This window comes from Nuphar pumila, chromosome 3 (assembly GCF_984573655.1).
Source record: "Nuphar pumila chromosome 3, dmNupPumi1.hap1.1, whole genome shotgun sequence".
NCBI lineage: Eukaryota > Viridiplantae > Streptophyta > Magnoliopsida > Nymphaeales > Nymphaeaceae > Nuphar > Nuphar pumila.
Window position 1 is genome coordinate 12,828,243 of NC_143251.1, and position 15,573 is coordinate 12,843,815.

The 15,573-nt window shown below is 36.5% G+C and overlaps 1 protein-coding gene across 1 annotated transcript; it reads right to left on the reverse strand.

Moving 5' to 3' along the window:
- Nucleotides 1-381: 381 nt before the first annotated feature.
- Nucleotides 382-15,229, reverse strand: LOC149842014 (putative clathrin assembly protein At5g35200). The gene is made up of 15 exons (XM_089998834.1): nt 14,966-15,229; nt 14,804-14,873; nt 14,589-14,686; nt 12,730-12,871; nt 12,549-12,649; nt 11,351-11,434; nt 11,164-11,214; nt 10,884-10,949; nt 10,745-10,810; nt 10,579-10,659; nt 10,365-10,445; nt 8,860-9,024; nt 8,685-8,760; nt 8,496-8,602; nt 382-1,073 (listed from the first exon to the last, which is right to left on the reverse strand). Exons 1-15 carry the CDS (start codon nt 15,062-15,064, stop codon nt 666-668), a joined length of 1,695 nt encoding a protein of 564 aa, XP_089854960.1. The 5' UTR covers nt 15,065-15,229; the 3' UTR covers nt 382-665.
- Nucleotides 15,230-15,573: the final 344 nt, after the last annotated feature.

The following is a 15,573-nucleotide window of genomic DNA, read 5'->3' on the forward strand; positions in this document are numbered from 1 at the left end:
GTATTTCTGATACATTTTTTGCAAATCCGACCCTGCAGTTGTGTTTGACGTGGTCCATTTTTAGGAAGACTTAAATCTTGTTTAAAAAAAAAAACATTTTTGAATGATTTAATATTTACAAAAATTCTAAGTTGATTTTCAATCCTTAGAGATTATTGCTTGTAAACCAATAACCTGTTTCTATAAATCCAAGCATACAGAACACATCCGTGCAGTAAAATTTAAGTAACAAACCAAAAACAAACCATAAAAATCTTGCAGTCCAGTTCACATATTTTTAATTAACATATTCTAGTAGCCTTGGAACTAGTTGAAAAATAAGAACTGGAGTGTGAACTAGGCATTTTCTATTATATATATATATATATATAAAGTAAGAGAAATCAAATACAGATGGCATATAATTTACCCAACGGAAGGAACATAGAGTACAAATATTACCATTGGGGATGAATACAATTGGTAACGGGCATCCCCCTATTCACACGTTCATTCAAATTCAAAGAGTTCTCTCCACAACAAATCAATGCCCTCTCACTACAGGCGTTCGTACAACTGACAATGATATTATACACCTCTCTCTCTCTCTCAGAACCACATTATCCCCATCTTGTAATTGCATCCTGTAATCCTGCTATTTCTCTCTCTAAATCTCCCTGAGTCGACTAAATCAGGGTACCATATGAATTATAAGCTGGAACATGCATGGCTGAGCCATAGGGGTGAACAGAAATGCCACCATATGGATTACCAAATGGATTGAGAGGCTGCTGCTGTTGGCCAAGCATCGTCTGCTGCTGCTGAAACATGAGGGCCTGCTGCTGTTGGCCAAGCATCGTCTGCTGCTGCTGCTGAAACATGAGGGCCTGCTGCTGCTGCGCCAAAGCTGCCATCTGAACAGCTTGAGGTGGAGCAACCATGTTCGATGGATAAAATGGATCATGAGCAGTACGCTGCATCTCAAAGGGATTTGAAGCCTCCTGCCATGGCTGGTAGCTCCCATTTTGGTTTACTCTTCTGGTAATGGCATCATCATATAAGCTATCCAACGTAAGCTTGTCCAATCCTCCAGCCTACTTGCAAGTAAAGAGCATTATGATCATGCCACAGGAATTGGTCTAGAAGTGGATGATGAATTTAAAGACCAAAAGCAGGAAAAAAAAATGGGGCTGCTGAAGTAAAAATATATCTCCAGTGTGGAACTTTTCAGGGAAGTTAGTAAAAAGAACTGGTACAAAAAGAGGCACAGAACAAGTGTGGATGTGTGTCAGTGTGTGGAACATGCAGAGGTTTTGTTGGAGAGACTTGTTTATCGTTTTATATTTCTCTATGCAACACCTTTTTTTCCATTACTCTCAGGGTAATTTAAGCTAACAGCAACCACTAAACTCGATTTTGATGTTAAGCCTTTATGCACCTCAATATGGACGAAAACAAGTAAAAGATTCAGGTCTGGATTGGGTCAAACCCAAAACTTGTTTGACTCGTACCCACTGAAGTACCAATACCAGTACCAGTACCTTTGTGGCAGCCTTTCAGAAGTAATCCAAGTTTACATAGAAGTTGATAGACACGGGAGAGGAAGTGAGAAGGAAGGACTTTTATAGGTCCATGCAAAGTGGAAAGCTAAGCATTTGAAAGGTGAATTAGAAAGTTTTTGTGCGTTCAAAAGTAAACAAGGCCAAATTTATCATGTCATATGGTATTGCCATTATCCAAGGTTAACTAAATTTTTAATATTAAAAAATTCATGATATCTAAAATAATTTTCTTATTTTCAAATATGTGATTAAAAAATTAGACTACTATACATTCATTGAATACAAACAAGAAAACTGGTATTAATGTCTTAAATACAAAAAAATCAAGTGGCTAATACAATAATAAGTAGCAAAGAATATATAAATTTTAGCATAAAAGTCTATGAATAATATGCACAAGTACACAAGGGGGGAAATGTTCTTATAATAAGCAAAAAAAATTGAGCATTTTTGCCTGAGTTATTCTTTTCAGTAGAATATTGTTGAATTCTATAACTACAGATTTCTTCCAATAGGAGTCATAATTTTTCAGTAATACAAGTCTATTGCCTTTTAATGAAACTATGTCTTTGATGTTTAAAAACATGATTCCCATGTCCTTGAAAGCATGCCACCCCATGACATGAGGAAGTGATCATAGTTGTTAACAGTGTCGTAAGTATTATAGCCGATATATATATATATATATATATATATATATATATATATATATATATATATATATATATATATATATATATATATATATATATATATATATATATATATATATATATAATCGTTACTTTGGGCCTAATCGATACGATACACCCCCTCACGATACACCATGATACAAGGTGTATCTTACGATACACAATTAGTGCATTTTATGTTGCACTCAATTCATTTTTTCTTTCTTCTTGTTTTTGAAATATATAAGAAGTTAAGGTGAGTTTGTGTTAACTCCTAAAGAACTTGAGAGTGATTTAGGGCTTGATTTCTTGCAAGAAGAGGAAGTCCCCATTTTTGTTTGAACTTAAAAAAAATTAGTTATGTAAAATTTTTAAGTATTGAGAAACACTTGGGAATTTTGTTTTTGTTCATGTAAACATGCACTGTTATAATTCTTATGACTTGTTAGCTTAGTGTTGTTGTTTATTATTTTACAATTCACTTTTTTCTTATGAGATATGCATGCCATTCATAGTAGATCATGGAGACATAAATCAAATGCTTCATATGTGATTTTATGGTTGTCTTTTGTGCAATTCATCATTGTTTCATGTGTTATGATTTTTTTTTTTATATTTTCCCCTAATTTTTCCGATTTTTTTTTAATTTTTTTGGATATTTTGAAAATTTTTTATTAAAAATTTACAATATTTTATGATATGGTATTACTTTGGGCCCGTAACGATACGATACTTATAACCTTGGTTGTAACAACATATTTCACTAGATTTATTCAGTCCCTTACATACCATGTTTTGCACCTTCATTTTCTACAAGAGGTCTCTGGAACACCAAAGGCAACAGTTTCATAGCTAGATGTTGCAGCGCTGTTACCTAAGGTGTTTGGACATCCCAAAATCTGTCATATATTTGTTTTTAAAGATTTAAAGCTAAAATGATTTTCGCAAGTGCACATGCAACAAATCTAAGGTTGACACTTCTGCTAACAGGACACTACATTTTAGCTTCTGTGCCCATGTTAAAACATGTAAATTTCACCACTAGCTAAACAAATTCTTTGCCATCTATCAAACATGTATGCACAAATAAATGTGTAAGGAAACCTGCACCAAAATTTTTACCAGTTTTGGCGCAGATTCATAGAGAAATATAAGCACACATTCTGACGAAGTTTAGGCACTCTAATTTTCAATAGCATCTTATCAAAAAAAAAAAAAACACAGTGGCAAGATCTATAGATCAAACTCATCTAGATTTAATAAATATCTCCAAATTCATGAACCGTCACCTATACCCATACAGCAACAACTACGCCTTCATCCCAAAACAATTGGGGTCGGCGATATGAACCAAAAAAGAAAATCACTCTAGGTCTTCCACATGAATCCTTCTCCTCCAATCATTTCTATCCAATGCCATGTCCTCGGTGAGGTTCAAAGCATTCATATCCTTTCCTATCATCTCCATCCAAGTCTTCCTAGTCCTACCCCGACCTCTTTTAACTAATATATTTTCCCATTTCTTCATCCTTCTAACTGGAGCATCATTAGGCCTTCGCCGATATGTCCAAACCACTGTAAACGATTCTCTCTCATCTTATTTTCAATGGGTGCAACGCCCTTCTTACGTATCTCCTCATTCTGAATCTTATCTTTTATTGTATTTCCACACATCCATCTAAGCATACGCATCTCAGCTACACTCATTTTTTGAATATGATGTCTCTTGTCAGCCCAACATTCCGTACCATATAGTAAAGCGGGCCTAATAGTCGTCCTATAAAACATTTCCTTCAACCGCAATGACATTCTACGATCGCACAACACTCCAGTTGCACTTTTCCATTTCATCCACCCAACCTTAATCCTATGATTTAAATTACCATCAATTTCTCCATTCTTTTGAATGATAGATCCCAAATATTTGAAACAATCATCCACCGCTATTTGTTGCTCACCAAGCTTCACTACACTCCCATCACTACTTCGTTGCTTACTAAACCGACATTCCATATATTTTGTCTTACTCTTACTCAACTTAAAACCTCTTGCTTCCAATGTCTGTCTCCATAATTCTAACTTAGCATTAACCCCAGCTCTAGACTCATCAATCAAAACAATATCATCAGCAAACAACATACATCACGACACATTTTCTTGAATTGATCTCGTAAACTCATCCATCACTATAGCAAAAAGGAAAGGGCTTAATGCAGATCCTTGATGTAACCCAACCGTTATAGGAAAATTGGTTGTCACCCCTCCACAAGTGCGGACATTGGTTACTGCTCCTTCATACATATCTTTAATTATACTAATATACTTGAGAGAAACACCTTTCTTCATCATTGTCTACCAGAGAACGTCCCTAGGTATTTTATCGTATGCCTTCCTCAAATCAATAAAAACCATATGCAAATCTTTGTTCCTCTCTCTATATCTCTCAATAAGTTGTCTAAGAAGATATATAACTTCCATAGTTGATCTTCCAGGCATAAAACCAAATTGATTCTCCGATATCATGACAACCTTCCTCAACCTAGACTCAATCACGCTCTCCCAAAGTTTCATAGTATGACTCATGAGTTTTATATCACGATAGTTTGTGCAATCTTGTATATCACCCTTATTCTTATATAGAGGCACCAAAGTACTCTTCCTCCACTCATTAGGCATCGTATTTGTCCGCCGTTAAAAAAATTTGTCAACCATTCTAAACCTTTCTCTCCCAAGCATTTTCAAGCCTCGATAGGTATACCATCTGGGCCAACTGCCCTTCTTGATTTCATTTTCTTCAAAGACTCTGCAATTTCTTTCTTTTGAATCTTGAGCATGAAGTCACGATTCATCTCATGAAAAGGAATTGAGAAGTCTCCAAGATCCTGAGCATGACTTTCATTAAATAGCTTATCAAAATAATCTTTCCATCTCTCCTTAATCTCCTCATCTTTGACTAAAACCCTTTGTGTTTCATCTTTGATACATCTAACCATACCCAGATCCCTCGATTTCCTATCTCATCTTTGCAAGCCTATAAATATCCTTCTCGCCCTCTTTGGTATCCAACTTGTCATAAACCTCCTTATATACCTTATCCCTCGCGTTTCGAACTACTTTTTTAGCTTCCTTCTTTGCTATAATATACTTCTCCAAATTCTCATTATCACGACTCTTAGATTTCTATAACACTCTAATTTGACATCCTCGTTCCACCATGATGTATCCTTACCTAGCGGTGCACCGCCTTTAGACTCACCCCATACCTTCTTAGCCATCTTTCTCATGCCACTCGCTATGTTATTCTACATTGATTCTGAATCCTTCTCAAGACACCAATCAATTTCCTTAACTACCTGCTTTACAAACATTTCTTGTTTAGCTCCTTTCAGTGCCCACCACTTAATTCTAGGATTTATCCTATGTCTATCCCTTTTACGGCATTGTCTAATTCTAAGATCTAAAATTAAAACTCTATGTTGTGTAGCTACACTTTCTTCCGATATAACCTTACAATCGATGCAACAACCCCTATCTCTCTTTCTAAGTAGGAAAGAATTTATTTGACTCGTATTAACCCCATTTTTAAATGTTACTAGGTGAGACTCCCTCTTCCTAAACCAAGTGTTTGCTAAGATCATATCATAGGACAAACCAAAATCTAAAATCCTTTCTCCACTTTCGTTTCTTTCTCCTATACCATAGACTCCATGGATACTCTTAAATCCATCCCTACTAATGCCTACATGTCCATTAAGGTCACTGATGAAAAGCTTTTCTCCATAAGATATTCCTTGTACTACTCCCTCTAAATCTTACCAAAATTGACGCTTAATGAAATCATCTAAACTTACTTGAGGTGCATAAACATTAATAATATTAATAATATCCATACCTAATACTAATTTAATAAGTAAAATCCTATCACCCTTCCTACGGACCTCAACAATATTATCTATAAACTCACGACTCATAACAATCCCTACTCCATTCCTATTGCTATTTATTCCTGTATACCAAATCTTATATCCCCAAGGTTCTATCACTTTTGCTTTCTCACCTACCCATTTGGTCTATTGTAGACATAAAATATCAATCTTTCTCCTACACATACCTATAATGTACATTGACATCCTATGGAAAATTTTCACAAGGAACTTTCACTCCTAAAAGCTAAAATAAAACAGGAACTTGAAAGGATATAAAATTATTTGTAACTTAGAAATTATCTTCTTTTCTAAAACACACTGGCAGAGTATCAGGAAGTTATAGCACTGGATATAAGTTTCCTGGATTGAACAATCAATTTAAAAGATTTGAACAAATCTCTTTTTATAGAGCTTTTATCAAACAATATCTTTGCATAGAGCCCCACAATATTACAGGTGACTGAACTCTTTTAGTGATATTAATGTTGTCTTTCATTTGGTGCAACAATCTCCCAGCATTGCTTTTACAGTTCTACAATGTTTTTATAGAAAAGGATATCAGTGGCTTACATAATGTTTGGTTGTTTAAAATGAACATGAACAAGTGCTCAAAATAAATACATCCAACCACCACCTAAATCAATCAAGATAGCCCACACAATTCAAAAGCAAACAAAGTGCGCTTCATTCTTCTGTGATATCACAGAAGTTACACCCTAGGTAATTGAAAACACTATAATTCCCTTAAAGCTTTACACAATGCCAAAAATAACATTAAGAAGCCACTACAAACACAACAAAGACTAAGCCTAAGTACACTGGAGAGGACTGATGCTTATGAACTTTCCAGAATTGTGACGGCAACTAGGATGCACATAGTAGTTCTAACCTCAAGATTAAACTGTTTGACATGATTATTTTATGATATAGGATTATTGATACAGTTTGACATGATTATTTTATGACATGATTAAACTGTTTGACATGATTATTCCATATAAACTGTTTGACAAGGAGTAATAACCAATGTCCGCACTTGTGGAAGGGTGACAACCAACTTTCCTATAATGGTTGGGTTACATCAAGGATCTGCATTAAGCCCTTTCCTTTTTGCTATAGTGATAGATGAACTTACAAGATCAATTCAAGAAAATGTGTCGTGGTGTATGTTGTTTGCTGATGATATTGTTTTGATTGATGAGTCTAGAGCTGGGGTTAATGCTAAGTTAGAATTATGGAGACAGACTTTGGAAGCAAGAGGTTTTACGTTGAGTAAAAGTAAGACAGAATATATGAAATGTCGGTTTAGTAAGCAACGAAGTAGTGATGAGAGTGTAGTGAAGCTTGGTGAGCAACAAATAGCGGTGGATGATTGTTTCAAATATTTGGGATCTATCATTCAAAAGAATGGAGAAATTGATGGTAATTTAAATCATAGGATTAAGGTTGGGTGGATGAAATGGAAAAGTGCAACTGGAGTGTTGTGCGATCGTAGAATGTCATTGCGGTTGAAGGGAAAGTTTTATAGGATGACAATTAAACCCGCTTTACTATATGGTACGAAATGTTGAGCTGCCAAGAGACATCATTTGCAAAAAATGAGTGTAACTGAGATGCGTATGCTTCGATGGATGTGTGAAAATACACTAAAAGATAAGATTCGGAATGAGGAAATACATAAGAAGGTAGGCGTTCCATCCATTGAAAATAAGATGAGTGAGAATCGTTTACGATGGTTTGGGCATATTCGGCGAAGGCCTAATGATGCTCCGGTTAGAAGGATGGAGAAATGGGAAAATCTATTAGCTAAAAGAGGTCGGGGTAGGCCTAAGAAGACTTGGATGGAGATGATAAGAAAGGATATGAATGCTTTGAACCTCACTGAGGACATGACATTGGATAGAAATGATTGGAGGAGAAGGATTCATGTGGAGGACCCAAAATGATTTTCTTTTTGGTTCATATCGCCAACCCCAATTGTTTGGGATGAAGGCGTTGTTGTTGTTGTTGTATAGGATTATTGATACTGTAGATTTACTTGGAAATTATCAGTGTATTTGATCAAAGTTTTCAAAAAGTCAAATCAATACGCTGAAAAAAAATTGGCATTTGTACGTCCAGAACTAATGAATGAACAACTGAAAATGTGCTCCAGCAATTGAAATGATGATGTGTGGCCGTTTAGGATCAACTTAAAGCAAAGACCAGCCTAACTCTAATCCAATTTCTTTTAAAATTAAAATTGTTAAAAAAAACTGTTTTAAGTTCTTTTCTTTCTTCATTTTGGATGATTAACGGCATATTCTGTTATGCCCTTTATAGATTGCCACAAATGCGAAGAAAGTAGGGATCATTACCAGCTTGCTTTCTACTAAAGCACCATCATTGGAACTTGGAGTAGTCACAAGTGCCAACTCCCAGCCAGTGGTTGTGGTTGCCAAATCAGGACCAGTTGGTTTCATGTCTGTTGACAGGAAACAAAAGCATGTTAACCCCTATTTGCTTAAAGCGATCATAAATTTCTCTAGGTCCACTGAATAACTAACCAGCAGGAACAATTGCGAGTGCTAAAGCATTTTTCTCATCAAGAGCTGATGTGTCAGGTTTGGAGTCATTCAATCCCTAGAAACCATTTAATTAAACGAGAGATTAGAATTCTTCCATCTAAAGAGAAAAGTGAATATCAATCTTACAATGTTACATTGACAAAAGAAACATTACCAACAAATCAACTGGTTCAGATTTAGGAGTCTCTGTTTTCACTGGCTCTTGCACTGGTTGTGGGGATGGAACAGGTGCCTCTTGCACCTGTACCTCCTCTGCCTCTGGCAACTTCTTATACTCCAGAGCCAGAACAACTTTGGGAGTATCCTTTCCATCACTTGCCTGTGATTCCAAAAAAGGGAAAAAGACTTGCATCATGATTAAACTGACTTTAGCATGAGGTACATGAGTGGCTATGAGGAAACATTAAAAACAAATTCAACACTTCATGAAGCTTTCCACACAAATCTGAAAATGGTTGAAGAATGCAGCTCAACAGGCATAAGCTTTATATCCTGGTACTAGATTATGACGAGATATTGCAGTAGATGACCATAACCAGGAAACCAGCTTTATGGCAATCAGTGAATTCTGAAATTTAACAAATCTACAGTGCAGTTATTATAAACACAATCACAAACCATTTTTTAGTTATTGTTTTTGTGAGAGTCCACAAATTTGACATGAAAACTTGATATTCTAGCGAAAGTTTATTTGCAGATTTTGGGAAAAGACTGCACATAATTCCTTAATAAGCCAGAAAGCTGGTTTCCAGGATGTCTTCTAACCTGTATCTTGTTTTTTCAGTGTATTATTCTCATGAGATTATGGTTAGGCTGGGATCACACTTACGTAACTACTCATTTAGTGCTTTAAGTCTGCTATATCTTACACAGCAGCACTAGGTATCAGTACCAGACCAATTAAGGGGGCATTCCTTCAGAAAATGTACTAAACAAAGAAATCCTTATATAAAAAAAGAAAATCAGAAAGCCACACTAGGTAAGTTTTCCAGGTTTTTCTCCAGCTATCAAGGGTTCTCTTTCCACTGTGGATCAAGCAAGAAGAAACTGCCTAAGAAACAAACCCATATTCAGAATTGTTGATTGTATGGTCATGCAACTATGACTTAAAGGGTCTATCCATAGAGGAAAAGCCTAAAAAGTAATGCCCTTAAGCTTTTTGAATGATTAGAAAAATATACATGCTAACAATGTTTATCATTTTTTAAAAAATTCTTCAATGCACCTCTTATTCATACCCTTGCTTATTTTATTTAATCTTTCTCTAGAAGAAATTTTATGTGGGAATATTTTGAGAGTATCAACTATCAACCTTTGGGAAAAAACAGCCCAATGTTAGAACAGGAGTGGATTTTATTGGCTCAAGACCATGGCTGGTGCTAATCAGTTATAAGTAGCATGCAAATCAGACTAGGCAAGATCAGGCCAGGCCACAATGAAAAGAAGCTTGCACCCATGCCCAAACAAATTGTGCCAGGCCTAGGCCAGGCTGGATACCTAACCATACAACTGGTTTTCCTACCACCAAAAGGCAGTTCATTAAATACTTGCATCTAAGCAAGCATCAATATCCACTACTTGAAAGCATAATGCAGCATCATGATCCCCACATCAGAAATGCAGATGCATATATAGATTCAAGAGAAATTAAGTCTATACCAGATCTCTGCGGTGGACTGATGAAGCGCGTGGAGCTTCCTTCACATACTCCTCCATTGCCGTGAGGAATGATGCAGGTGGCTGCATTAATAACCAGGAATTAAATGTCAACTATCGGTTGTGACTTGAACAAATGAAAGCCCAAAAGATGGATTTGTCTTAACAACAACAATTCATGTATCAAAAGAAAGGGCTAGAGAAGAACACAAAGGACCTGTTCAATCTTGATAAACTTTTCTCCACGTCCAACATCAAGGGCCTTACATACTTCATAAAATTTTGACAAACCTTCAGCCTGAAATTAATAAAACAAAGGTTGAGAGAGAGATTTATGAATTCACACAAGTAATGATTTAGAAAAATAATGCTGATAAGAGTACCTGCTGACCTGCTCTTCGGTAAATATCAAGAGCTCTGACAGCATCATGGCGTTGCATCTCAAAGAACTGAAAGAGTATCAGATGTCAAGGTATCCTTCAAGTAACCACAAGACAAGTAAATTACAGGCACAAAATTTACCTTATCAACCAAATTGATAGTGCCATCACTAATGGCATTATAAATCTTTATGCTTTCTCGAGCAACCTAAGCCACATTATGTCATCAAGAACATGAGGAGACATGAGATAATTAAATAGTATCGCCAAGGAAGAGATCCATCATCAATCACTATTGCCCTTGGCATAAATCCTTTTTTATTTTTCACAATTTCATAAAAATACATGCATGGTTGCAGATGTAACATAATATACAACAAAAGGACAGCATTAAGGTACCAAATAATTCAGCTGTTATTTACCATTGAAAGGGTTAACTGGATGACAAAATTATATACAGCTGACCCTTGTGGCTGCAGAAACATCAAATAAAAAACATTCTTCAGTCAAAGCGACACCAAAGCCTACTAATCCTATTTGCTTTATCGAAACATGTTCTCAGAGTAAGAAAGCCAAGTGAAGCAGTAATAAATTTAGTGAAACTCTTACCTGGCAAGCAAGAAGTCGGAAAAGGAGCTGTTGCATTGCAGGCAATTGATCAAGTAAATCAACTGTGTCCAAGTCCCTTGTTCTCTGCCAATAAAATTCCAGTTCATATGTATTGTTGTCTATTGGGTTAATGTAACAAAGCTTCATTGAACAACATAAATCAAAGCAACAAAAAGGATGTAGACATAAACAGCAGCTCAAACCTTCAGGTTCCTATGTTTAACATAAATTATTTGAACAGTACAAGAAGTAACTTCAAGTTTATTGACTGAAGTTGGAGTGGAAATGGACAAATTTGACAAAAGAAAAATTCATAAATTAAACCCACTTTTCTGCCTAATCAATGATCGATTTCCCTTAAACAGAGAAATGTGATATCGACAGCCAAAAGATTTAGTTTCATTAAGAGATCAGAATGCCATTGAAATGAAATCTTAAACAAAAGAATAGCATTAATAACATGAATGACTAGAAATAGAATAAATTCATAAAGCATTCACATAAGGTTGCTTTTCCTGAGAAAAGACTAAGCACTTAAGAAGATCAGCAATGCCAGCTGTTAATAGAGTGGAGATGGGACCAAAAGTGTGTCACATATAGCTGGGAAGTGCATTCTGGGACTCGAAGCGCATAGAGAGCCAAGTACACCAGTCAAGCAATGTGTGTGTGCATGCACGTCTGTGTCTGCATATGTGCATGTGGAGAGAGAGAGAGAGATGTTCACCAAGTTTTTCTACCCCTAACGATTCTTAAAATACCATAGTGGCGAATTGTGTTAGTTAGCCTAATAATGTCCTTTTATCAAGAAGCAACCCAATTTACTCCAAGGTCCAAGAGCATCCACATCTCAAGATAAGTCCTAATAAAGAGAATCAGATAGAGATTTGAACATGAAGCAAAATATATGGAGATATTGATTATTACCATATGAAATTAAAAAAATAATGCAACATGAGTGACAAAACTTGAATGCCCACAACATATAAATCAATAGATCAGGTACAAAAAATAGCCTAAGAATGCCAAATATAAAATTGTCATTAATTGAAATTATGCCCGAAAAATCAAGGCAGTTTGAAAAGACCGTATGGCTCTTTATGCTGCAGCTATCTGTATTAGTTTCCATAAACAAGGCAGTTTGAAAAGACCATATGGCATGAAGAAACTGGAAAGAAAAAAGTTATATGAAAATGTGTACCGGTCGGTCTGTCTCAATGTCATATTTGAGAACACGGAAGCATTCCAATCTCTCTTCTAGAAACAATGCATAAACCCTCACCCATGCTGAGCAGTCCCATGCTAATCATAAGATGACAAAAGGAAAAGTCAAAATAAGCCTTAAATATTGGAATCAGAGAACTGTTCAGAGCGTAGATTACCATTTGGACTTGAATCATCCTTAAAATGAGACAAATTGAGCATATGACCCCTATTTCTGCTGTAATTTATAAGCTCTTCACGAAATGTGGGATCTACTTCCCTCAAAGCACGATGAATTACAATAAGGGTCTTCAGTGCAACCTGAGGCACAAACACACATTACTTCAATAGCGATGCTGGTTCCCAGATAATTTAAAATCATGACCAGAAAGAGAGAGGTACTGATAAGGGCAGTGCAAGTTTCGAAATAACCAGGTCCTTTAATTTAGGGAAGGTGTATGGGTAAAACGATCATTCTACAGAAGTTCTTAGACGTAATTGACCTGGGTGTCATTTGCTTAACCCAAGCAAAATTTTTTAAACTACTGTTGTGCAAAATCAATTAGACCAAAAACTTTAGAGGTTATTTGAAAATTTTCCTAAAATTTGTGAAGACATCAGATACGCAATCAGGTTTAACACGTGGGATCAAACTTATGAAACAGAATAAAACACTTTTTTTTTCTTACGAGAGTAGATTCTCATTCAATTTTGAGATCAACATTAATAGTGGCCTTTTCAGATAGAAGCAACTCCGTTGATCAGTTATGTTTCACAAAAAACATATTGGACATTAAATCAGTTGATCAATTAGTCTGCTACATCAGAGTTCAGATGTCTACTTTGAGAAAAATAATAGCCACAATTAATTTAAGAAGCTCTAAACATGCATAACAAAAATGGTGTAAACTCGTAAAATCTGGGCCAAACCGTTCAGGCTAACAGGAATCCTTTCCTCTTAAGTTCCCTTATTTCCAGAAAAGGAACTCAATGGATGAAACATTTTTCCATAAGCGTGTTTGACAGTGGGGAGCACGTCAGCAGCATTGAAGAACCCTCTGCTGCTTGTTACTAGGATCCTGAGTTCCATTTCATGTCAACACTAAACCATCAAAAAAGAATTGGACATCTATCAATTTAGCTGTCTTGTCCAAAACTGCAAGTGGTTGAACCAATAAAATGACAATGACAATATTGGCAGGGTACGATAAGATCACAATCGCCAAAAAAGTATATCATTCAAATGCATGTCATCTGAATCCTACAATTCAATCAGAAATAGGATGCCAACAAAAAAGACATTTGGGGTGCCAGATCATCTTTCTATATGTAAAATGTAGAGGCCCATTTTTTACTAAGCATTCTAGTTTCAGGAGTTTTGTTTAAGGACATGTTCCACAATTGCTCTCCGAAGTCTGAAGTATACATCTTCGTAGGCACCAACTTTATCATCACCATTATCCCCAACTTCTACGGAATCAACAAACCACATCTCATCTCTGTCATATCTTGCTTACTTTTGCAAAATCTGGGCCTTGATAGACGTAGATCCAATCGTATATATATCAGAACAGAATTCATCACTATCGGTGAGTGAAACACCAAGTAGAATTCAGTTTTGCAAAAAGCAGTCAATTAGCGAATTAACATAACAAATTGCATTTTCTGAACAAAATGCAGTGACCAAAAATTGAATTAAATTAAGCAGTCCGAGATCCATTGACAGGATGACCAAAGGTCTGGTCGTCGATTAACACAGCATTTTCAGAAAAAAATGCAGTGACCAAAAATTGAATTGAAATAAGCTGTCAGAGATCTACCGATAGGACGGCCAACTGTTTGGTTCAATTGATCGATCTTAGCATCGGAGATCTCAGGTCCAGTTCACCATTTTTATCCATCAGTGGCAACAATTGGCAGGTAGAGAAATAAATAAACAGCCAACCAACCGGTTCTCCACACGAAAAGCACTACGCAGAAATAACTACTGCACAATTCAACAGAACTAACGCGGGATTGAGAATGCATGACAGCATACCGCCCAATTATGCGTCTTAGCGAGCCGCCGTGCAAGAGCGTGAATGCAGTAAGCGACGTCCGCCCTAGGTTTCGAAGCAGAGATCGCCGAGAATATAGCTGCCGGAAACGGAAACAAAATCCACAATCAAACTCCAAAAAACAAGAAACCCATAACCAAAACCTAACAATCAATTCTTAAAACTAAAAAAAAGAAAGAAAGGGGAATCTCCTAACCCTGAATGTGCTTCTCTTTGGCCGGCCGCTCCACGTGATTCGTCGCCTTCACGATCGCAACGTCCAGATCCTTTTAACAAAACCACAAAATCAAATCCCAAAAACAAGAAGTAAAGAAAAGGAATCAGTGATAGAAATCAACTGAGAAAGAGAAACCCTAACCACGAAGGCGCTGTTGACCTTGGCAAGGTTGACGGTGGTGGAGTCCTTGAGGGCGCCGAGGGCCTTCCTCAGGCTCTGCTGTGTCCCGCCGACCGACATCCCTTCCCTCCTCTGGTCGACTCCTTCCGCCGTAAACCACTCGGAACGATCCCTCGACTCGACGGAAAACTCCTCCGGCAAACTTCCGGCGTTCCACTGTTCGTTAGAGTGGTGATGGTCGACGCCGGCCTCCTCCTCCCTTTTAGTGGCGTTGATTTGGGGTGTGGAGTGGTTGGTTGGCTGGTCCAAATCAATTAAATTAACGTTCAAAATCTACGGACGACGACAATTGGGGCAGGGGGGTCTCGTGTCTAAGGGACGCGACACGACATGATGTAGAAATAGAACACCAATCTCATTTTCAGTAGTTTTTTCTATTTTAATTTATTTATTTTTTATATTATATTTGATTCTCGTATATATATCTTGAACAAACGGACTGTGTAAGCATACCTTAAAATATTTTTTCACACCTAAAACTATATTTTTTTAAATTATAAAATTTTAATACTTCGTGAGCTTTTGATTTTTAAAATTGTGATTTTATGACCCAATACTCGTGTTCTAGT

Coding starts and splice junctions, on each gene's coding strand:
- LOC149842014 (XM_089998834.1), bottom strand. CDS start 15,064: ATGTCGGTCGGCGGGACACAGCAGAGCCTGAGGAAGGCCCTCGGCGCC. Junction 11,215..11,350: donor TCCGACTTCTTGCTTGCCAG/GTAAGAGTTTCA, acceptor ATGTTTCTGCAG/CCACAAGGGTCAGCTGTATA. Junction 8,603..8,684: donor ACTCGCAATTGTTCCTGCTG/GTTAGTTATTCA, acceptor TCCTGTCAACAG/ACATGAAACCAACTGGTCCT.